The 24,128-nt window shown below is 38.0% G+C and overlaps 1 protein-coding gene and 1 long non-coding RNA gene across 4 annotated transcripts; one reads left to right on the top strand and one right to left on the bottom strand.

Moving 5' to 3' along the window:
- Positions 1-1,043: 1,043 nt before the first annotated feature.
- LOC108448730 lies at positions 1,044-15,592 on the bottom strand. Its single transcript, XR_001864725.1, has 3 exons — positions 11,715-15,592; positions 10,073-10,238; positions 1,044-1,312 (listed from the first exon to the last, which is right to left on the bottom strand). It is a non-coding gene; the product is annotated as an uncharacterized LOC108448730 (long non-coding RNA).
- BNC1 (basonuclin 1) lies at positions 3,357-24,128 on the top strand. 3 transcript variants are annotated; one of them, XM_017742702.1, is made up of 6 exons: positions 3,358-3,603; positions 4,996-5,155; positions 15,599-15,701; positions 15,863-16,098; positions 17,320-19,241; positions 21,270-24,128. In XM_017742702.1, exons 3-6 carry the CDS (start codon positions 15,617-15,619, stop codon positions 21,949-21,951), a joined length of 2,925 nt encoding a protein of 974 aa, XP_017598191.1. In that variant the 5' UTR covers positions 3,358-3,603; positions 4,996-5,155; positions 15,599-15,616; the 3' UTR covers positions 21,952-24,128. The 3 variants fall into 3 exon arrangements, with proteins under 3 accessions (XP_017598192.1, XP_017598191.1, XP_008638281.1); XM_008640059.2 differs by lacking the exon at positions 4,996-5,155 and having other exon boundaries at positions 3,359-3,603; XM_017742703.1 differs by lacking the exons at positions 4,996-5,155; positions 15,599-15,701 and having other exon boundaries at positions 3,357-3,603.

The following is a 24,128-nucleotide window of genomic DNA, read 5'->3' as shown; positions in this document are numbered from 1 at the left end:
TTTCAAAGTCTGTTTTCTTTCCCCTTCTACTTCCCCAAAATGTTGTGTCCCTGCAGTCCTGAACAGCCATTCCTACTCTGTTGGCTTTTCTCCCTGAAAGGTGACCCAGGGCCCAGTGGTACGATCATGGGGCTGACCATTGCTTCACATTTCTTCTGAGAGGTGAAATGTTTAATCCACACATCTCTCCAAGGCAATAAGTGAGCAAAGCATTAAATTAGTGCTAAGATCTTTGCCAGCACTGATTTAAGTAAGAGGGACATCGTGTATTATGTGATTGGAATTTAGGCCAGGCAGGCAGGACACGGAGGTTAACACTGTTGTGCAGCGAACTCTGGGAGAAACAGCGTGGGGCAGCAGCATGTGGTTGGGGAATGTAGAATTTACATGCCCATTTGCCTAGAGAACACAGTGGCAGACCAAACCTACTCCCAGTGTTTAGTCAGTGCTTGGTTATTTTCCTGATACTCTCTTCAGAATGATACTTTTTTTTTTTTTTTTTTTTTTTTTTTAATCCAACAGCAAAATTCAGGTCATGATTGAAATAAGAGTCAGGAGAAATCTTTTCCTGGGGATTGTATTGCACTTTGTGCTGTATGACTCAGTTTTGTTCGTAGTGATTCCCTGCAGTTAATACCCATTTTTAAAGTACCCTAGATAATGAAATCAGTTAAGAGCAACTGATTTTTTTGTTTATAGTCAGTTCCATGTGTTGGAGCTCTTCTCAAAACCATGAATACTCTTGCATTTGGTTAAGAAGTTTTAGCACTTCACGATCTGCCCTACATCCCCCTACCTTTGTGCTGCTCTGAGCACACAGGCTGAGACACAGAGAAGGAACAGGCTGGGGCAGGTGGGAGAAGAAAGCTGCTTTCCTTGGGCTGCATTGTTACACTGTGATTTTAGGTATTTGTTGTGACATAACATGGAGTTCAGACCTGCGGACCCTTTTCCTTTGCCCTCAGCACTGTCCCTGAGAACATAATGAGGTGCTGCAGTTTCCTCAAAGAGCTTACCATTTACATAGATTTAAAACAAAAAAATAGTAATTCAGAAGCAAGGAAATATAAATCAGTTTAAATAACTTGCCTGAGGTCAAATAGCAATTCAGTGGCAGAGCTCCAAGTGAAGTCCAGGACCTCTGTCTCAAGGCTGGTGTCCTGTCCCAGTGTCTGCTTCTTTTCACAAGAAGCTGGTTTTCTAGGAAGCTGGAAGAAGATTTAGGGAAGTCACCCTCTGCTTTCCATTTTGGTCATTCTTAAGATACGTCTTGGTAACTGCTCTGTACAAGTAAGCTTGGACTATGAATCATCTGAAATTACAAAAAAAAACACTGTTAATGTACCAGTACTCCTTTAGAAGTTCACTTTTAGTTACAAACCATGCCTTGTCTATGTCACATTATGCTAGGGATCACTGGATTTTGCTAAAAGGTGCAGAGGTAGTAAAACACTGAGAAGTTGCTAATCAGAAATAGTGGACAATTTAAAAACAGCGTGAATATGCTCCATTAAATATTCATTGAAAAAGCTTGACTAATGAAAACAATGCTTTGAATAAAAGACTGTTAGTAGATAATTAATTAGAAAACAGTAAATTGGTCTTAAATTGTTTGCTATGGATAGTTAGCCCATTTAATAAGAATTATCATCTTCCGGGTAAATGGCAGATAGCTAGTAAATAGGTTTTTCCTGGGAACTCGCTAGAGGGGAGAGCAGCTCTCCACACATCTAAGTTTTAGTCGCTTATCATTTTGAAGTCAATTCAGAGCTTCTGGCAGTTTATGTAATCTTAAGCCACTCTTCTCACCTTTGTTGTAGAATTCTCAATCATGTTGAGTCCTTTTTAGTTACATCATTGCTTATTTCATTAAGAAGGAAGTACAATTTTAGCAACAAGGTGTGCCTTTGGCTTTGAGTTAACATCTTGAGAGAGCAGCTAGATTTTGTGCTCATCACAGAGCAGATGCTTTTAAAACACTGCTGTTAAGAATCAGTTCAAATAACATGTTTTTGGCCATGACTTCTTGGGCACTTTTTCCCACAGTATACAAGACCGGTGATAATCCCCATGTCCTGCCTTGTGTCCCCAAGAGAGAAGTGCCTGGGGCATCTTGCAGGGCCCAGAGGTGGCACTGAAAGTATCTGGCAGACCATTCTAGGAAACTAAATCCCCCTCTCTGTTTTTCCATCTTGTTCAATAGCTCAGCAGGAGAAATAAGGTATAGAGTGGAGAAACCTAAGGATTTAGGAAAGCTCTGTAGGACCAGATTCTGGGATCATGTTGGCCTTATCCTGGTCTGATTCCAATTACTGCCATGCACTTAACATTAACTGTACTCCAGTATTTAGCTAAATGTAAATCAGGTTCTCCTTAAGCGTTGTGCATTTATCTAGTGAATAGTAAACAGGATTAGTAGAAGAACTAATAAACCAACAATAATAATATGTTAGCTGTCTTCTCCCTACAGCCATCTTATTTCCTGCTGCCTTTCCTACAGGATTAAAGGTATTCATCTGGTCAAATATTCTGGTGTGTTCCTGCAAGGATTCCCTCTGAGTTCAATGCAACTTGTTCATGTCTCTCTCTGGTATACTACAGTGTATTACTGTATGCAAAGAAATTATATACAGGAGTTAAAAGTGGAGAGGAGAGAAGTGTTTTGTCCTGGGGGGTTGTTTTGGTTTTTTAAATAGGTGAGAAAGGACTATGACAAAAATCCTGCTCTAACTCATGAATGCAACCCAACACCTGAATAACTAAAAACAGATTTTGGCCCAATTACTAGAAAGTAATTCTTCTCCTGTCTTTATGACCTGTACTGCTGTTAATAGGAAGCTTCAACTTCATAAAAAGGAATAAAATTCAGCCCTAACTCAAAAGTAAGTTGATAAGGGGAAATTTTTTAACTTTAAAAAATAACACACCCCTCTCACTGAACCTTTGAGACCTGCAAATGTTTAAAAAGGAAAAAAAAAACCTGCAGCAGCTGCAATTTGAAAAACAACACTGACGCTAAAAATAACTAATTTTACTCATAAGTATCTCATAGCTTATTTGCAGATAGTTGTACACTCTGAGAAGAAGGAAAAAAAAAATTGTAATAGGCCTTAGGTCAGCTGCATTGATTTAATGCATTACTTAGGCTGCCAGAGCAGAGGTAGAATCTCCTCGCACTGCATTAGGAGCGCCTCAAGCCTCCGTGACTCCTTTTGATCAAATCTCTGTGAAAGATGAGTGTCATGCCCTCTTCAAGCCAGCTGTGAGGGGACTGCCCTGCGACTGGAGGAGCGTGCTGGAGCACAGCACTCCGGGGCAGCGAGGTGAGAGCTGGCTGCAGAGGTGAGAGGCAGACACAACTTCGTACTGTAGGTCTGGAGAACACCAAGGGGGAGGATCTTATTTCACTCCCCTGTGCACAGCCTGAGCATACATCAGACCTTGAGGTGCTCAGAGTCAGACAAGAGTAAAGAGGCGTGTGATGGTTCTGCCTTAGTACTTGTACAGGCAGGAGTGTTTCCAGTACTTCTTTGTACAACTCACTGAGGGAATGGGAAACTGTTTTATAGCTCTGGAAACATAAGCACAGTAAGAATGTCTGAGGTAAGGAAAGTTCTTTGCAGTTCTATATGAATGTATGTTTTTACTGTGCAACTTTTACTTGTGGCTAGGCACTGTGGAGATATAAAAAATGTTGCAATGGTGTTGTTTTGGGTAATGAACAATGGAGATGAGAGCTGTAGGAAGCTGTGCTCTCCATTTCTTAATTATGAAAAGATACTGTAAAAGTAGAAAACTAGTTTCTGTAAAAAATCTGTTTTTTCTTTCTGCTGTGCACTGTAAACAACTGTATGACTTTCCTGTTCTACAGTAAGTAATGCAGAATTGCAGGCTGATGATAATAAGCAGAGCCATCACTTGTGTAATTGTTTTCCAGTTGAAGTAGTAGCATGTAAATCATAAATACTTGACAATATTTAATTGTACAAGTCCTCAATATACATTAATAGCAGTAAAATCTGTGATTTGTGACTCAGATGTGTTTTGAGTCAAGTGCTTTAACCAGATACATTATCATTACCATGACGTATAAATGCACTAGAGAGCAGACAACAATGTAATTTCACTACGAAGTTCTTTAGAAATTACCACTAAAGTGGAGTGTAATGTATGCCCTTTATATACAATTTATTTTTGACTATTTAGCATCCAGAAAATAAGGCCAGTAATTATTTTCTTAGTATCAAGTGTGTGTGTGTGGGGGGGGTCTGGGATTTTAAATATATTGTGCTAATTAAGTGTCTTCTATTGTGATGCATTTAACTTATTTATTTGGATTTTTTTTCATCACATAGAAAAATAAACATGGTTTAATTATCAGCTCATACATAATGAGGTTTTGCTAGATGTGTTTAAGATACAGCATTTTACTTTCTGGTTTATTAATTGGTCAAATACTTCCAGTCCTCTGTGTAACAAATTCTTGGTTTAAAAATGAGGAGAGGGCAGATCACTAACCCAGGGGAGGACTACTGATATACACAGGCTGTGGTTTATCCTTCCGTAAAATCCTACGGATAAAAAGTGACACTATTTTTTTACCTCTTTCTTTTTCTTTTCTCTTTTTTTCCTGTTTCTTTCTTCTTTTTTAGATATTTTTCAGTCTGAATAACCTGGCAACCAGGCAACATTCTGATATTTTGGGGATGTGGGAGAGAGAAAATAAAATAGACTGGTTTTGTTTTAATTTAAAACAAGCCATTGTTTGAAAGGCATTTAACAGTAAATTTTCACATCTGATCTGAAGTTGGATTTTATTGTGCTCATTTCGTTGAGATTGTTGTTCAAGCAATTCCATATAAATTTTTGTAATTCATGTAACTACTTGGCTTCTTGAACCTCGGGAGCTGATTGTTTGTCTTATCTTTTGGTGAGCTAACTCTGCGTTATGTTGCAAAACCTTGGGGCATGTTGTGTTTCTTCGTGTTCCTGCAGTCTGCAAGTGAAGTCAGCTTCATTAGTTTCATGATGGCACATCAGTGCATGGCTGGTGTTGCCGCTTCCTTCAAGCTACTCCTGGAGCATGATCTGGGCTGCCTTGGTTTGGATAAGCTTGTAAGGATTTGTCAGCCAGATGTGACAAGATTGTCAAGAGGCAAGTAAAGAAGGAGATCTGATATTAATCAGTGCATAGCTTGGAGCCAAACTTTCTCAAATGCAGTGTAGTAACATGTTCTTCTCATTTACTGCTTCTCTTTGTGGCTATAGAACTGCCACTGTCTGAGTTTGACGGTTAAAAGGCATGCCAGCTAATAGTCTTTAATTGTAAGGATACAATTCTAGGTGGGAAAAGATCATATGCTTCTATTTTTAACATCCTTTTGGAAAATAAGTGCAGTTTGTTGTAAGATATGCAAACGGTATGTTAGACAAGAGTCTCTGTTTCTGTCCTTTGGTTTTAAAACAGTGAAATTGTGGCTCAGCTCTGAGGGCTGGAGGAGTGGGAGGTAGGGGAGTCTCACTCCACTCCAGGTCACGGGGCAAAGTGGGTCCCCCATTATTTTAACTGCTGACAACAGCGCATGTTGGTTTGCTTTGTTCTAGTATTAGAACAATATACACTGAAGAATACCTTTCTAATTTCTAAGAAAAGGGAAAAATATGGATTTTTGAAGAATACATTGGATATTCAACTAGATTATTTACCATTCTGTGTATAGTGCTGATAGAGGTTTTTTTAATAATCTGTATACTTGTGCAATTCAGTTTGAATTAAGCGCTGGAATTTTGAGAAGTTTACAGCTTAATCAGACTTCTAGCAATAAGTGAACATGTAAAAAATAACTGATCTTATGGAAAATACATTTTTGTCATATTTTATATATATATATGTATTTTTTTGTCGATTTGATTTCTTAAAAATAGTTATTCTGTTTATTCTTTGAACTGCTGATCCATCTACAACCTATTCAGAACCCTAAGAATAATGGTATGTGCAAACATATCCAAACATTCAGGAGAGCTCAATCTTCACAGAAATTATTACAAATATTGGGTCACTTCTCAGGCTTTTACTTGAATTTCTGCCTCCTGGGGTGCCGCGAGGTTTGGCCTTTTGATACCAAATGTCTTGACTTCCAGCTTCCATGTCTGTTCATAATACTGTTAAAAGATCTGTTCCTACATATTGAGCATGTCATTCCATTTCCAATCCAACAAGCCAGTGATTTATTTGGTTTGCAGTAATATAGACTTCATTACAATGACACTAAATATACCTCTGATAAAAACAGAAATGTTCTCGTTTTGTTTTAGATTGCAGCTTTTGTTACAGATACGTGGTTTTAAAGCATTTTGGGATGATTTGGCATTTAGTAAACGTTTTTCATGAAGATTTGAGCTAAAGTTTAAGTATGGCTCTTGAATTCATTATTCCATAAAATATCCACCAAATGTAAGGAAGAAAAACTGGTTTTGCCCTCTGGGTCATCTCCTGTCCTTTCAGGTTTCAGTGGTGCAGGAACTCTCACAGTTCCTATGTGCTGGAAGCCAGCAGGTTTTGTCCTAGCAGATGCTACATTTGCAGTTTTACAGCAAGTGTCATTGCCTGTCTTCTTTTTAGTTTTTATTTCTTATTAGTTTGTTGCTGTCATTTAGAAAATCATAGAGATTGAAATCTTAATATTCAGACTCAAAAAAAATATTATTGAGGGAATGAGGAAAAGTGGCAGTGTTTAACAGACTTCAGTCATTTTAGTATAAAGAACAGTATTTCATTCCAAGAAAAATGCTATTTTTTACTTCTAATTTCAAATATAGAAGTTTCAGTGAGAAATGGATGTTTTTTCATGTGAGAGTAGCTGATGTCTGAAAGCCAGGTAAAAATTTCCTCACCTGTGTTCAATAAAAAGGAATACTGAGTTTTAAATTGTGAAATTACCAATGGAGCTACACGGTTGCGTAAAATATTGCATAACTGTAGCACCATAGATAGTATCATGTGTATGTGTACAAATAGTGTTTGGGTTTAAAATTTATGAAATTGCATTAAATGGAATTGTGTAACACTAAATATTTCAGAGAGTTCTTATTTTACTTGTATTCTTTAATCCATGTCGTCGCTCTGTAGCAGGAAAAAGGAAGAGATTTTAAGCATGCATATTTTATGGCTTTGAGACTTAAGCCAGCGGTGTGAGAAGCTGAAAAATTTAGGATTGTCTTTGAAACATTAACTCATCCATATTGCACACATGCACCATTTTATAAAGTAGGTAAAAGAGTCAAAGACGTATTTTAAAGGCTGTGCAATTGATATATACTAATAGTCCTCATTTCTCTGATACTTGTGCATTGGTGTTAATAACACTTATTTCTTGCTAGCATAGGGCTTGGAGTTAAATATTTAATTCAGCTTCAGTTCATGGCTAGATCTGTAGCTTCAGCATTTAGTGTAGCATGCTTAGCATGTCAGTATGGATAAGTAGTATGTGCACAATTTATTTGTTAGATTAAATAGCATCTAGTGCTTTATCGTATGAAATTTCACACCATTTCTGTCCAGTGACTTATCTTTACCCCTAGAGTCTGAGCAGTTTTTCTCATCAATATGCAGCAATCTGTTACTCATTTTTGAAATGCACTAATAAGAACGATTTTTCCTGTAAATTTATTAAAAAGGGACATTACTTTAATATCTTGTGATAGATACACTGTTAAATTACCAGCAAAATGTTTCTGACCTACACAGGCTAGGGCAGGTGTGCTGTGGAAACTGCAGCATCGCAGTCTGTTTCAGAATCAAAAGTAAATCACTCTAAGATAATGATAACGTGATGTTTTTCCTTCCTCAATCTGTATTTCTTGTTTTCATTTCCAAACCAAACTGTAAAAGAGGCTCTGACTTATGTCCCTGAGGTGGACCAAGCTGTCTGTCAGCACTCACCTGTTGTTAACAAGTGAGATTAATTGCTGCATAAGCCAGTCTATCTACAGCCATGCTGCTGAATGGCAGAATTAAGTTTTATTGTCCAGTGCTTTGTGTTTAGAGCAGCAGCCCGAGTGTCTGTGCTCACACACAAACACACACACGTTCTTCTGTCTTTATAATTATTTTGACAGTGCCATTAACAAGAGTTGCCCTAAGGGGCCCTTTAGGGTAAGTGACATGCATGAGGAGTGATTTTCATCCCGCAAGTTATGCTGTGATTAAAGTTTGGCCTTGTAGCATGGCTGCCTTGCTCGGAAACGGCTCCTTGTGCTTCCTCGCCCGCTGCAGTGCCCGAGACTGCCCCGAGCTCCTCTCCCTCGGCCGCGAGAGCTGCCACGGGGCCCAAACCAGCTCCAGGTTGTGAGGCTGTGTTTAGCTCAGTCTCTTAGCTCAGCTCCTCACTCCTAGGACTCTTCTCACTTAGAAAAACTTTTTAATAAAGTGCTGACATGTGGACTGTCTTTTAAAGCCACAAGAAGGGTTGATTTGATGGAGTGGTGCCATCCTGTGAAGGTATTACCTAGTTTCAATTCTATCTTACTGACTTACTCATTCCCCTCATCTCTTTTCTTTTCTTTCTGTTTTGAGGACATTTTAGTCAATTATTACAAGGACAATTAAACATTTTCAGCTCAAGGTGCTCAGTTGCACCTACAAGAGAGAGATTTGGTCAAATTCTAGGCCAAAATTTATTTTGTTCAGCCCCACTGAGGGAGAAGGGTAATGGGGTAACGAAACTTGCTGCAGGATCTGGGTTGTATATATCCTGATTGTGTGTATTTTTAGGCTGTGGATGTTTAAAAGGAGGTCAGGTTTTGGTATCTGACCCCAAATAAACAGTATGGATATATACATAAGGATCCAGATAATTAATGGGTTGTGTTCCATGGTCTTATCTAGAAAATATATTCAACTTGTGGCCTTTGTGTACTTCTAGAAGAAAAAACGTAATTCTCCCACAGAACGGGGGTAAATGGGGGTTGAGTGGTATCTGCACTAGCCAAAATTTTCAGTAGAATAGGTGTTAAGTTCAATTTCTAAATCCATGGTTGGCCTGTGAAACAAAAGCTTTTTGTCTGAACTTTTCAAAGGTTCTTGCACCTAAGCTTGGTAGGAGTAGATGGTTGGTGTGAATGAAAACCAGCCAGGTTACTGAGGAGCCATCGTCAGTTTGGGAACTGAGCTGTAACTTTGTGTTTAGTGGCACTGTAAAAAGCAAATTGTGGCCCACCTCCACCTTTCCCATCTGTCTCCTAATTGGTCTCTTAAGCAGGAGACAATAATTTTGCTAAATAATTTTATTAATAAGAAGTTTTTCATATTAATTGTCTCGGGCCAGTGTTTTTAATGTGTCTGAATGGAGAAGGTTGGAGCTATTTGGTCACTGTTTATCACATCTGTGTACAACTTTTCTCATGGAGAAGGTTGGAGCTATTTGGTCACTGTTTACTCTATCACATCTGTGTACAACTTTACTTAATTAAAAGTTCAAAATACAGAAGATATCAGACTGTTTTCTGGATATGACAAGCTGCAAAGCTGGTTTGCTTTTTAGGAAAGTTGTTTGTCGTTACTTAGGTTTATTAAATAACTATTAACAGCAGCTGTTACTTTGTAAGAAACAGGTTTTTTGATATAAGACTGGAAATAATGTGTGCATTCAGTCCAGTATAATTAGAAATCTTATAAGGACATTTTTCTTACTTTAATAATTTTGTGTAATTATTTATTTTGGTCTTAAATATTTCTAAACTTTAGTGTAGAAATAAGAGAACTTGCAGCCACCAAGTGTAGTGGATTAGGTGGAAATGTACTTGAATGGAAATGCCTTTGTTCTGGGGGCTCAAGCTCTGAAAGGCAGGCAGTGTTTCTCTGCTGTGGTGGTGGGGAACTTTCCAGGACCTTAAATACGTGACAGAAGGAACCACCACAATACACCATGCAAGTTGTAGCATGGGCCAAGTCTCTGTGCGGAGTAACTCTCAAATGGGCATTGCTGTCAGACCTGTGCACGTGTCAGTGCGCTGCAGTGCACTATTTCCTCCCTTTTTCCCATTCCCAGTGTGTCTTCCCAGCTCCACTTACAGGCAGCAAAGGGCTTCCATATTCTGTCCATCCTCCAGGCATCTTGTTACCTCTTTGAAGTGAGCATGTCAGGAAGAAGAAAATGGCCCAGAGCCTTTCCTTGAAGATGCTGCAGGGGCCTTACTAATGGTCTCCACAGGCAGATGGGATTCAGAGCCTTACTAAGCTGGGAATACATTGAAATTTTCAAGGAACAATTAGAGGTACAAGGTGCTTAATCTAACAGATTTAATATCAATTTGCATTTCATGCCTAATTGTTGGGCTGTGTCTTCAACAAGTGCTTACACCATCTAGAGCAGGCCAGCATGTTTTGTGATTGTACTTGGAATATGCTGGCATATATATTAGTTCCAGTAAACTACAGAGAGCTCAACAGTGTATCAAAAACTGAAGTCTGTCTTCAGGAAGAACAGACACAATGGCTAAATATGCACTAGAGAGTGGACAGGGGGGATACAAATACATGTGGGATGGATAAAACCCCAGATATTAGTCTGATATGGGTAAGGTGGATTGTGATACAGTGAAAGTAAGGTGAACAAAATGTAAATTGCGAACTTGTTTTAAATCATGACAAAACTGACAGGCAGTGTTATTTATTAGCAGAATATATCCCTAGGGAAAGTGGCAAAAGTTGCCTGACAAACAATGGACAAAGCAAAGCTTTGCTCATTGTATCATGTGGGAAAGTATGGCACTGAGAGATGCTTATGATAAGGGGTTTTTGATTTGTCTCTGCTTTCAGTGGTTGTGCAAAGGATTCAAACACAACAGTAATCAAATGTAGCTGGGTGAGGAAAAAGGAAAACTTATTTAAATTCTGCAAACACAAGAAACCTGATGGATTATAATAAAAACAGGAAAGAAAAAAAAAATGGACCAGAAGGGCAACTTCAGACTCATTTATAGTTGCTGTTCTCTGTGAAAGGTGCACACAGATTTTTGGCATTTGATTTAGCTGTGAGTGCACTTCTAATTTAAGAGGTGGTAAAGGGATCTATCCCTTTACTTACCTTGCAAATATTTTAAAAGGAGCAAGCAAGAAAATACTTCCAAATAACCAGACATATGTCCTATTTTTAATTTTATTTCTTGCCCCACTGTAAATCATGCCTCTTCCTCCACAAGTGTTGTTACTGTGGAGTCACTGTGGGTGTATTCTGCAAATATGGGACATCTCCCAGTTCTTTCCTTATAGGATTAGTGCTCACCAGGGCACATATCTTTGTGGGTTACATATATTCAGTGGGATTACCACTGATGATGAGATGGCCATAGGAGATAGGGCTTGTTGCTAGAAACCCTCAATAGAGGGCACGGAGAGCAGGATCTGCTATAGCTCATCTAATGAAAGTTTCTCTCATATTTGTTTCATGTAATTCCTATTCCTTCTTCAAACTTGCCTTTTAAATGGATAGAAATTTCTAAGCCCTGCCTGTAAAATATATTCCTGTAACCTGGCATCAATGACACCATTTTGTCAGTAATCCTCACAGCAGAGCAGGGAAGCTCTCAAGCTCTTCATGTGATGGCAGTAGCTTGAAAAAAAACAGCATTATTTAAAGTGGGGAGAAACTTTGTGCAAAAAAGCAAAGGGTTTTTCTTAAATGCCAGAAAGTGCCAGAAGTGAGGGTGCTGACCTGTGTATTTCTGTTGGTAAATAGCACCTGGGTAGCCTGGGACTTGCTGTTCCATTTTACTGCTGTCTGCACTTGCAGCCCTCACTGCGTGCAGAGACCCAGACCAGCTTTCCAGCACGAGCAGAGATCTCCAACTCAGTCCTGACAAGGTCTTCGATATTTCCTTGCTTATTCATTTATTTCCCAAGCCAAAGTGCTGTCAAACCAGAACATACTTAACACTGAATGAGACTGGATACACTTGCAGTGCTCTTCTTCTCTTGCTGCGTTTTTTCAAACCCGTTGAATGCTGCAAGTGAGCATAGGTCCCAGAAGACGTCAGCAGAGCATGGATGACCAAAAACTTACTTTGTGGAATGAAGCCTGATTATATACTCAGAATCAGCATGAGTACATCCCATTAGCCTGGGCTTTTCCTTAGCTGTGAGGGCTGTGAGTGGGTTGCAAAGAAACATTCAGTAACTTTTGAAGCATAATTGAAGCCACGTCAATATCTGGTGATGAAAAGGAGGTCAGCAGGTGTGACTTTCAGGCAGCAGATGTTAAGATTCCGTGATTAGTAGTTAGATGTTTTTCAGTGACCAGTTTATAGGTTAATGTCTGTCTTGTAGTGAGGGATCATTTTTATTTAAAGTTCAGCATTCAGATTCCCATGGTCATGCTGGTAAAACCACGGAAAATTTTGATCAGTTCTTTCAACTCTATTTTCTAAAAGAATTAAGAAAGTGTGGCTGATAATGGATTTGGAAAGATCCATTTGTGAAGGAGAGAGTGACTGGAAAGCAATACCAAGATCCTTGATGATAGCATAAGATTTAATTTTTTAGACCATCTGCCTTCTGTTTCTAGAAAATGAAATTAAATAATGATGTGAATGAAAGGATTGTACTTGAAAAAAATTCTACTGTAATTTCCTTCTACATTCCCGATCCTTTAATTATAATTTTCAAGCTTTACATCTATGCAATACAGAAAGTTATTCCTTTGTTCTGCAGAATGAAATTGTGTGTACATTCCACTTGTTGGGAAAATAAAGCTTATTAAAAGACTTAATATAATTACAGTACCTCAGAATAGGCGTATTAAGGATAGTAGGATTAACAGGCAAAAGACAAGGGTATTATTTTCATGAAGTTTTGCTAAATTTCTATTCATTAAACTCTGATATTTGTTAATTTGGGAGATAAAGTGCATCTTTTACAAGTACCTTTTAAAGTTGAACAGTGACAATTTAAAATTGTGACTCACTGATTATTTCAAAAGTTGATTTTGCTCTGTTATATATTGTCTGTGACTATATTATATATATTATATTATTATAAATGTTGCTAGAAAAGTTTTAGGAGACACAGACTGTGAAAAGCATAAATGAAGGGAAATGCTAAAAACCTGAAAAATCCGTTGTTTCTTCTTAGGGATTCTTTCAAGTCATTTTTTAAAGACAGCAACAGATCCCAGATTCGAGGCTGCACCTTTTGATGTGTTAGCAGGATGCATGGTAACTGCTTCTAGTTTCCAGAAGCAATAATGTGACTTGAGAGGGGATCAGTTCAATATTTAGAATAGAAGGGGAGCTCTACTCCCTTTGTAACAGCTGCTTTCATATATGTAAAACAAAATGTCCTCCTTTTACTTGTTCCTGTTTTGGCATGTGCAGTCTTCTACACATACACAGGAAAGCAAAATAAATACATGTACCATATAGAAGAAAGCTCTTATAGAAAGCTATGAAATGCAAAATTTGGTGTGGCATATCTTTCTTGTCCAAGTACACAAATTAAGTAGAAAAAATAGTTTTAAAGGTCAGTGGTTTGTGGAACATGTCCAAAGGAAAAGGAATGAAAAAAATTTTGAAATCTCAATTAACTTATCATCGTGACAGCTTTTTTCATTGTGCAGATTTCTGTTACTTCTTGCAGAAAAAGGAAGTACTCTTTTGTAATTTTGTCTGAAGGGAATGTAAAAGATGCATTTTTGGAATGCACTGTACCTTTCTGAACCTAGCAGGGTTGCCTGTGGAAGGGCTTCAGTCCAGGCAAGTCACAGAATATTATATATGTAGAGAGGCAGAAGATTTGAACTGCATTATTGTTTGATATCTTGTGGTAGAAATGAATCCACAGTCAACTGCACATTTTCTTCCCCCAGCCTTTCCATCAGAAATTTATGGCTTTTTATTGTTATGTGGAAGTATTTTAGCATCTAAGTGAAAATATATCCTCCATTAAAATGAAGCAATTGACACTGCGTAGGGTATTGATGTGTATTTTATGACTTCATGGGGAGCACAGAGTTTTTCTCAAGAACACAGGATTTTGCAATGGCTCCTTTAAAAGATTAAAGGTAAAGTGATTCAGAGATTTCAAAAGCCCTGTTGCCACTTGTTCCGATTCTTCAAATTTTGGCAAATCTCAGCATCAAGTCACTGCAGTTTGGAGATGTGCATGTCACGTAACTCCTGGATAAGCCAGACACTGAGGTTTTAAAAGCTCACTCCAAATCCATTACTGTGAAGCACTAGGCATCCAAATGTCATGAACATGCTTGTTAGTAGAATACATTTGTATGAAGTGTCCTCTTCTGCCCTCCATCAGATTCTTTAAGTCTAAAGAAATGCCCATTGCAAATCTCAGTGGAACAATCTTTCTGCCATGTACTTTTGAGTTTAAATGTTTCTTGCATCCATCTTTCTTATCAAGTTTTCAGATAATCAGGCTTCCTTGTACATTTTCTGAAGTGCCAGTGTGGGAATGCCACGTTTCCTTTTTTCTTCAAATCTTATCTTACTTTCCTATGGGTTTTTTGAGGAGTGGAAGTCCCCAATTTGCATAAGACCTGAGGAGAGGGAACATTAATTTAAAAGCAGAAAAATGCAGACATTTTACAATTGCATGATCTAACTCTTTTTCTTTATTATTCCAGTGAAGATCTCCTGCACATCAATTTCTTTGCTTTCCCTCCCTCAATAAATATTCTGTTTATGCAGGAACTATTCTCAGTATCAGATCCAAGCAGTGAGAATCCTGCAAAAGCTTTGCTCTGTAGCAGTCCCTCTGGAGCTTTAACTAGGACCTCCAAGTTGTCTGTTTGCCTTCTGCAGCAGATGGGCACATACAGAAGAAATCATGTATTCCAGGAAGCATGTTTGTATCACCCCATTGATTAGGGACATCTGAATACTAATTTGATTTGCATTATAGATGACCTTGGTGAGAGTGAAGTGATGTACAAATTGGAACTGTGCAACTGGTTGCTCTCTGTGTGCTCTATTTTGCTTTCAAGCATTTCCCTTACAAAATGTGATTGTTTAGTCTTTGAGGAATTGGAGTACTTTTTGGTGAACTTTGTTACTGAGAAGCATTAGGGAACTCCTGTGTCTTTGACAGAATACATATATTCCATGTGAATTCCATGTGTGTAGGGCATGGCATCTGTGCAGAGCTAATGCAGTGCTCATTAGAACTTCCTACATTGCAGTGTGGAGTTCCAGCAGAACTGCAAGAGAGGGGGTCTTTGATCTGTACATCTGTTTTCAAACCTTCCTGAGAAAGTGATCATACATGAGGATCACAGCTTGTAACACTTTATAATGGTTATGAAGGTGCTTCAGCCTAAATAGATCCACAGAAGTGTTGCTATGTATATTGTTAAATATCCTGCTTCCATATTACTGTAGTGTTTCTTCTGGTGACTTGACTCTTTCAGGCAGAGGTAGCTTTGTATAACTCAGGCTTTGCCTGGATTACTTATATTGCACATGGATAGGTGTGTGCTGGTGTGTTAACTCTGTCTTCATGGGGGTTTTATGGGGGTACTGTGGATGTATAATCTGCACACTGAACGGTGCTTATATATCACCTATCATGCTTCTCATTGATCTCCAGGCTATCCGGTGCACTCTCATGAACTGTAGTTGTCAGTGTTTCAAGCCTGGGAAAATAAATCAGCGACAATGTGACCAGTGCCGGCATGGATGGGTAGCACATGGTAATATTTGTTTCTACAATCTATAGAAAACCGTTTAGGATCCTCATAACTATTACATGCTTTTTGTGTCACCCCTCAACCCCCACACCAATATTAGTTGCATTCAATTTTCTCTCTCTCGGGACTCAAGTTTATTTACATTTTGTGATTTTTATTTTCAGCCCTGAGCAAACTAAGGATTCCAAACCTCTACCCATCAAGCCAAGTAGAAATAGTTCAATCCAATGTTGTCTTTGATATCAGTAGCCTCATGTTGTATGGAACCCAAGCCATTCCTGTGCGCCTTAAAATTCTGCTCGATCGGCTTTTCAGTGTTCTGAAGCAGGAAGAGGTGATACAGATTCTCCATGCTCTGGATTGGACACTGCAGGATTATATACGTGGATATGTGCTACAGGTATTTAGAGGGGCTTTTTTATAGAAATATGACAGTTAAGTAGTTTTCTAGTTTAATCTTCTCAGTGGTTCACAATGTGTTAACAGTGTGGCGCATCTGAAAGGCAGTAATAGACCTGTATGAGCTTAATGCCAGAAAAGAAAGGGTGAATTTCTGGTGATTGGTCTCTTTTTTTTAGTTGGACTTAATTGAAATCTTTCCACTTGCTCAAATCTAACAAAGGTAAGCAAAAATAAAAATCAACAGTTACTGGTAATGTATCAAAGTAAAGGCTTTAGAATTTGCTCCAGTATTATTTAAACAGTGAGTTTGCTTTTATACAGCAGAATAATGCATCAAGAAATAAACTTACCATTATTTAAAACACTAGGGACAATATTAATCTCTGGTATAGTGCTACCGACCTTACTGGAGCTGCAGCCAGAGTGTATTTGGCCCTATGTTTTTCCACTGATGTTAGTCCTTGCTGCTGTGGAAGTTACCTTTTATGTAAAGTAACATTATGATCTTACATTATGACATGAATCAATATTTAATGGTCTTGATAATCTTGCTTTTTAGTGTTAGGATTAAAAATATGGAATCAATTACCTTGAACCTCTATCACATGAAAAATTTATAATGTTACGTTCTTCATCATCTTAGAAACTCTTACATGCACTGTGAAAAATCTCAGTAGGCCATCAAATACATGTTCTGTGATAAAATATTTATTGTAGTTATTGGGAAAAGTTAGGCATAGCTAGAGTTTGAAAGAACTCCAACACTAGTGTAATTACAGCTGTGCTCTGTGAAAACTGGCAATAGATCAATACAGGTTCATTTGTTCTCTGATCTTAGTTGCTTGGAAGATTATTAAACTTGCAATGAAAGAATACTTGACTTAAATGAGGAGCTAAATCTTGGTCTGATTGCTCCATCTCTGCTGTCTGTGCTTACAAGATACTATCTGTTTTTCAAATAACCTGTCTTAATTTCTGTGAAAAAAAAATAGTTTATTGGAAAGTATTACTGTTAGTTCATGAAGAAATAATATCACCAACGTGGTAACATTTGGAAGAAATTATCACAGACTTCATATTAATCCCATTAAATTCAATGTTTGTATTGTTTTGCTAGAGAAGAAATTTTAGTCCCTGAAAAAAATGAGACATTTGAGGGGGAGGTGTTTTTTGTTTGCCTTAACTAATGTCTAACTCATTTAAATATTTTTGGCTTTAGGATGCTTCAGGAAAGGTGCTGGATCACTGGAGCATAATGACCACTGAAGAAGAACTGGCTACTTTGCAGCAGTTTCTTCGCTTTGGAGAAACTAAGTCCATTGTAGAGTTAATGGCAATTCAAGAGAAAGAAGGGCAATCGATCATAATACCACCACCAACTGCCAATTTGGATATTAGGGCATTCATTGAGAGCTGCAATCCACACAGTCCTAATTTTTCTGCTTCCTTGGACAAAATGAGTCCCACCAACATTCATCCCTTTGAGAATATTGTAAATAACATGGCTTTCATGCTGCCGTTTCAGTTTTTCAGTCCAGTGCCTCCACCTTTGATAGGCTCACCACCAGAAAGACATTTGATTGAGCAAGGTCAAGACCATAGCAATGAAACCAAACAAGATCTTCAGATACCATTTTCTGAAAGCAGCTTCTTAACTTCTAGTTCTGCACCATTTCAAGTTGAAAATGAGAGGAGCATAAATGGTCCAGATGTCACTAAAACAGAAGATGATGCCCTTTTAAGTGATTCCAGTTCACATAATACAGCAGCAAAGCTTGAAATGACAGCACTATCTCCAGAAAACAAAATTAAATCTGTTGAAAAAAATGCTGGGCCAAGGAAAGGGCGTGTCTTCTGCACTGCATGTGAAAAAACATTTTACGACAAAGGTACTTTGAAAATACATTACAATGCTGTTCATCTGAAGATAAAGCACAAATGCACCATTGAGGGCTGCAACATGGTGTTTAGCTCATTGCGTAGTCGAAATCGTCATAGTGCAAATCCTAACCCCAGACTCCATATGCCAATGAACAGAAATAACAGGGATAAAGATCTAAGAAATGGTTTGACCATTGCTGGACCTGGAGATAGCAAAAGGACAGAATTTACAATTTTAACTCCGGATAGCAGAACTATTTCCAGCTATGCCAGCTCTTGTACAGATTCAAAAGGCCAGGCTGGATTTTCCAGTATTGGACACAACGGTGTCCTCTTTCCAAACCTGAAGACAGTACAGCCTGTTCTTCCTTTTTACCGTAGTCCAGTCACACCAGCTGAGCTTGCCAATACTCCAGGTACTCTTCCTTCTCTGCCTCTTGTTTCTTCCTCAATACCAGAGCAGCTTGTTTCCAATGAATTGCCATTTGACATGCTCCCCAAGAAGAAATCTCGTAAGTCGAGTATGCCCATTAAGATAGAGAAAGAAGCTGTTGAGACACCCAATGAAAGTAGCGATGTTGCCAGTTCTGAAGATGATTCACGTCTGCAGGTGGTAAGCGATGGAGAGCTTGAGACCTGTGAGCATAAGATACAGAAGCGGGTGACCGGCAGGGTGGAAAAGCACCCCCATTCAGGTAATTCATGGAAATCTCTCTCTGGGGTAGAGGGCCCAAAGTATTTTGAATCTGTCTTTGCGCCAAATAACAAATACATCGAGGATATCTCTGAGAATGAATTGCAACACTGTGAGAAAGAGGTTAAACCAGAAGAAAACCAACCCTTAAAAATAGTTTCCAATGAGATAATATATGAAGATCCAAAACACCACCACAGTGATGTTATAAAACCAATGACTGAACCCCCCATGTATATTAAAGAGCAGTCAAAGCACAGGATTCCTAAAAATGACTGCCCTGAATTGCAACACCACTTGCTGACTGGGGGCTTTTTCAGCACTTTGTCAAACAGGGGTGCTGCCATTCCTTGTTTTGAAGACTCTAAAGATATGGATCATGTCAGTCAACATGCACTAGGGATTCAGAAGGAAGAAAGCCGCTTTCATTGCGACATCTGTAAGAAGACTTTTAAAAACCCTTACAGTGTAAAAATGCATTTCAAAAATGTACATCTCAAAGAAATGCATATTTGCACAGTTGAGGGCTGTAATGCTGCTTTCCCTTCTCGTAGAAGTCGAGACAGGTAAGAAAATTATAAACAAAATTGTACTTATTTTACCATCACAATGGAGCCTAATTTGAAATTAAAATGAGTGTTTGAGGAATGGAGCCTACAAATATTTTCTGTGTATCCTCGTATAACAGGTATGATAACTTATCAGAACATTCTTGAAATGAAAATCCATTGAAAGAAACATTTCCTTTCCACTAGACTACAAGGTATTAAATAAAACCATGAAAATTTCATAACAGATAAAGACTGGAGTAGTTGAAAGAATACTTTAGTACATAAAGGGAAAGCCACAAGGGTATGAATTCAGCAATTTTCCAGTAGATGCATGTGTGGACTTACATGTTTGATATGCACTTTCATGTGTATTTTAATATATACAGTGTTTTTTAATGAAAAAGCAATGAGGTCAATTTGGGAAATCTTCGCTTGTCCTTTCTTTACTCAAGGATTTGGAACAGACTGGTGAGAAAAAGCCCGTAAGAAAAGCAAGATTAGTCTTTGTCAGCACAAAATTAACATTATGCAGTGGTAGCCAAACTGACACTATCTGGTGTGTATCCACATCAGTAGTGCTTTTCTGTGATACTAAACACTAATTTCTAAGCTATAGCATGAGCTTGATTCAGTTTAATGTTAATTTCAGTACTGTATTGCTGTAATTCATTTTATTTCAGCCTATTATGAACAAAAATTGAGAAACAAGAACTGAAGCTTTTTTGTTGACCATCAGTGATGTTTCTGAATCGGTCAGTGATAGGTAACATTAAAAGTTTTCCAACTCCCTAACGGTGTTAGAGCAGCTCTTGGCTGCAGGAAGCGTGCCTGGATAGTAGTTCAGAGTGACACAAGGTTTAGATTGTCTGTAATCTGCTAGGAGTGCTGGAGCCAGCTGATGCAATCCAGAGAGAGGTTGAGCTGGTCTCTGAGGACTGGCCACTGCATCTGAGATGTGCAGATTCATCTGCTGCTGGCAGGGCTTCATACCCTGCTGCCTGCATCTTCCCAGATGTGAATTCCTCTCCACTGTAATTGCGATATGGGTCACAGCAAAGAAGGCCAGCAGTAAGATTTGCATTCACATGCCACAAATTCCTTCCCACACCAGTATGTTGAGATAAGTTTTAACCCATCTTCCAAAAGCACCTATGTTAAAAAAAAAAAAAAATAGGCAAGCCAGCTCAGAAGACATTTCACAGCGTTGTGCAAAACAATAGTTATTTGGAACAACTTTGCAGAAGTTCCTAGACTTTAACATAGAGTACTGTGACTACAAGTGCTAAATATTTCTGTGCCTTTTTGAACAATTCATGGTTCTGATTAAACCATGATGGCAAGGAGAAAGACTAATGTTTAGCCAGTGTTACAATAAACTCAGCCTTCTAGACAGAGCCTGTAAGTTCCCAATGAGCTGATTGATAGTATTCAGTGAGGAACGGTGATTTTGTGTGTTTTGGTGGTTTTAAACTGAATCCAGAAATGCCCATGTGATAACTGAAAGTTGCATATAATTCAATATTCCTTTTTCAAGGAAACTCCTGTCATGAAGAAGCTCTGTACTGATGTGTACAGCTGCATCCTGGACATGGTTACAGTACTTGAGATCATCAACATTTTTTGCAGACTCAGGTGTCACTCCTTTCCTGCTTTGTCCATTGGGAAAGAATCTTGTTTCTTACCCATCTCAGTCAATTCTCTGATCTCAGTTCCGTTTACAGGTTTTTAGTCTGTCCCCCACCTCTTTTAGGCTCAGCACTAGATCTAGCAGAGCAGACAGCTATCCCTAATGCAGGAGAGCATCTGAAACATTGATTGCTGTAGAGTTAATTCTGGTATATCCCAGTGCAAGCAAGTTCAGACACCGTCACATGTGTAAATTGTCCATGTGCACTCCCAGTGTGGCAGTTGGTCAAATCTGAAGTATACAATTCATGCATGCTACTAAATACTGATTTTCCTTTTCTTTGTTTATGATCATTATGAAACAGCTGTTAAGTGAGGCGAAACACTTTCTTGCTAAGCTTGTCTTTGTTCTTCTAGACATAGTTCAAACCTAAATCTTCATCATAAGCTTCTGACTAAAGATACACTGGAATTCAGCAACCATTTCAATGCAACATACCTCTTGAAAGACATGGCTAAGGAGTTTTGCCAAGATGTCTCTTTAAAACAACACGTTGGACATACTTCTGTAATCTTCAAAGGAATGAACAGAACAGGCAGCTATGTTTTTCCAATGAGCAAAATTACAGAACCCTGTTCTGAGAGTTATGGATACGATCCATTAAATGATGGAGCTGTTCTGGATCTAAGCACTACATCCAGCGTTAAATCTGAGAGCAGTGCTCATTCTTCCTGGGATTCTGACGGAGGAAGTGAAATATGCACCATGCCCTTGGATGATAGTGATGAAAGCTGTGAAGGACCCAGCCTAATGCCCAGTGATGAACTCTACCAAGACTGTAGTTTAATTGAGAAAGCTAATCAAAACTTTACAAATTCACCTTCCAGTTTGCCAATAACTTGTCATATATGTCAAAAAACATACAGTAATAAAGGAACTTTCAGGGCTCATTACAAAACTGTGCATCTCCGCCAGCTCCACAAATGCAAAGTCCCAGGTTGCAACACAATGTTTTCCTCTGTTCGCAGTCGGAACAGGCACAGTCAAAACCCCAATCTGCACAAAAGTCTGGCTGGGTCACCAACGAGCTTACAGTAAGATCAGACTGATCTTAATTTATTTCTGCTAAGAATTAATCATTTCAATTAAGGAATGTGTTAACATTACTTTTATTTAAGCTCATTTGATTTGTAGCCCACTCAACGACCACAGTCAAATTCTTTTCTACTGTGTGTGCTCTCCAGCAGTTTGTTAGCAAAGCTTGGTGCTGTAGTTTTTGTGCAGTCGTTTGGTTTGATGTGGAACAGCTAAAACTTCTGTAAGGAAAAGAAAGCATCTTAGAAATGGGGGAAATACGGAGACATTAACTAAAGTTTCTGATACCTGTGAAGTATTACTTGCCACAGTAGGAGCTTCAAATGAGAACCATCATTGCTTGTGTTTACATGTTAAATGAGTTGTTGTGTTGTGTAAGAAATGAGTAATGATTGGACTGAGTTTCCTCTGGATGGGTTGAGAGTTTTGAGGCTACCATTTCATTCCTGAGACCTTAGTCTGAAGCTGACTTACAGTATTAGTAGAACAGAATATTTGTACTTAACTATATCCCAAAATCCAAAAGAGAACATACAAATTTGAGAAAACTTTGCATACAGCCCAAATCTTCTGAAAATCCTGCAGTCCTTAGTCTTTAAGTTTGCATTTCACTTGAGTAAAGATTACAGTATTTTGGATTTCTTAGAATTTAATACCATTTGCTTTGCAGGAAAAGGGGCTACTTAACTTGTTGGCAGAATAGCCTGAATAAATCTAAGGCATTCTGATAAACTGTAGTGGTAGAAAGAATGAATAGGTTAAGCTAAAATTTCTAAACTACAAAAAATGCATCCATAAAATAGGGGGGAGGAAGTAAGCCCTTTAATATAAAATGCACTTTTTGAGTTCTACTTTCAGGAAGAGAAAAGTTTTGTTTAAAATGGGGGGGGGGAGGGAAGGAGAAAAAATCCCAGCCAAGTACAAATATCCAAACTGCTTAAGAGTTTGAGGGTGCAATTCTAAGCCTCTGAGAAAAAGAGAGAAAATGGATGCAGTAGATATCTATGGATGCAGCAGTTAGTTTCTCTTACCCATGGGGGATAAAACGTGTTGATCTTTGTAACAATAGAAGAATGCTTATTCTCATTAACACCTCTTTTTTATAAGAACTTTTTTCAATATCTGTTAAAATGTTTCATATCTTTGTACTTGCCCCTGTAATTAACAGTATTCTGCATTATGTTCTATGCACTTAAGAAGACTGGCCTTGCATTGTATTTAAAAAACACTTTAATATTTAATTTGTAGTCACATCACACAAATGCTGTGTGTGTACTTGTGTTGTGTCCTCTTTTAATCATTTGCGAAGAGGAAAAGAAATAAGAAAGCAAGTCTTATAGTACCTTTTTTACTTTATTCCACCAGTGGAAATCTTTTGATCAGTTCTAGTATGCAAGCATGACATTGACAGCACAATCTGTACATATTATACCAAAGTGCTTACAGTATTTGTGGTTTCTAGAACTAGTCTAGTTTTCCAGTATAACTGGATCTTAGTCTTTATTCATTTTTTGTGACTGAATAAAAATAGACTGAAATTCAGGATTTCATATGTATGTAGAAAGAATAGTACAATGCTATTGCCATATGTCTTGATGTTTAATTTATTCTAAAAAATACTATGGTATTGTAACCATTTCATATTGTATAAAAGAAACAAATGTGGACTGAATATTTCACCAATTCTTTTGAAAACTGGTTTGTGTGTGAGTATGGGTTATGCAAGGAAAAAACATGACACAGTTGTAAATGTTTGTGCTCACTAGAAATGGTTTCCATGCATTGTGTAAAGTAATCTTCTATTTTTTTAATTTACTGTAGGTTTATGTGATATTTAAAATAATCCATTCGTGCTTGAAGCCGTCAGGAAAAAATACTAGCCTGCGGAAAGTTGTGCCATTGCTTTGAGGTTTTGTGTTCTGGGGGGAGTTGGTATTTTGGTTTTTTGGGGGGAGTAGGGTGGTGTTTGTTTTGTTGAGGTTTTTTATTGTTGTTTTCTTTGGATTTTTAATAGAAACTCGTATCAGTGGGGGTCATAGTGTGAAAGCTAAGGGCACAATCACAGGAGACACAATTGCTCCCAGCCTTTTGATAGTATAAATCAATTATTTGTTTTCCAGCTATTTCAAGCTCTTTTTTTTAATACATATATATATATATATATATATATATATATATAT

Source organism: Corvus brachyrhynchos, unplaced genomic scaffold (genome assembly GCF_000691975.1).
Source record: "Corvus brachyrhynchos isolate BGI_N302 unplaced genomic scaffold, ASM69197v1 scaffold97, whole genome shotgun sequence".
Classification (NCBI taxonomy): domain Eukaryota; kingdom Metazoa; phylum Chordata; class Aves; order Passeriformes; family Corvidae; genus Corvus; species Corvus brachyrhynchos.
This window is presented reverse-complemented; position numbering and strand designations above follow the sequence as displayed.

Excerpts from the sequence above, each read along its gene's own strand:
- BNC1 (XM_008640059.2), top strand. Across the intron at positions 15,702-15,862 it reads GCATGGATGGGTAGCACATG|CCCTGAGCAAACTAAGGATT; the intron begins GTAATATTTGTT and ends TTTTATTTTCAG. Across the intron at positions 19,242-21,269 it reads TCTCGTAGAAGTCGAGACAG|ACATAGTTCAAACCTAAATC; the intron begins GTAAGAAAATTA and ends TTGTTCTTCTAG.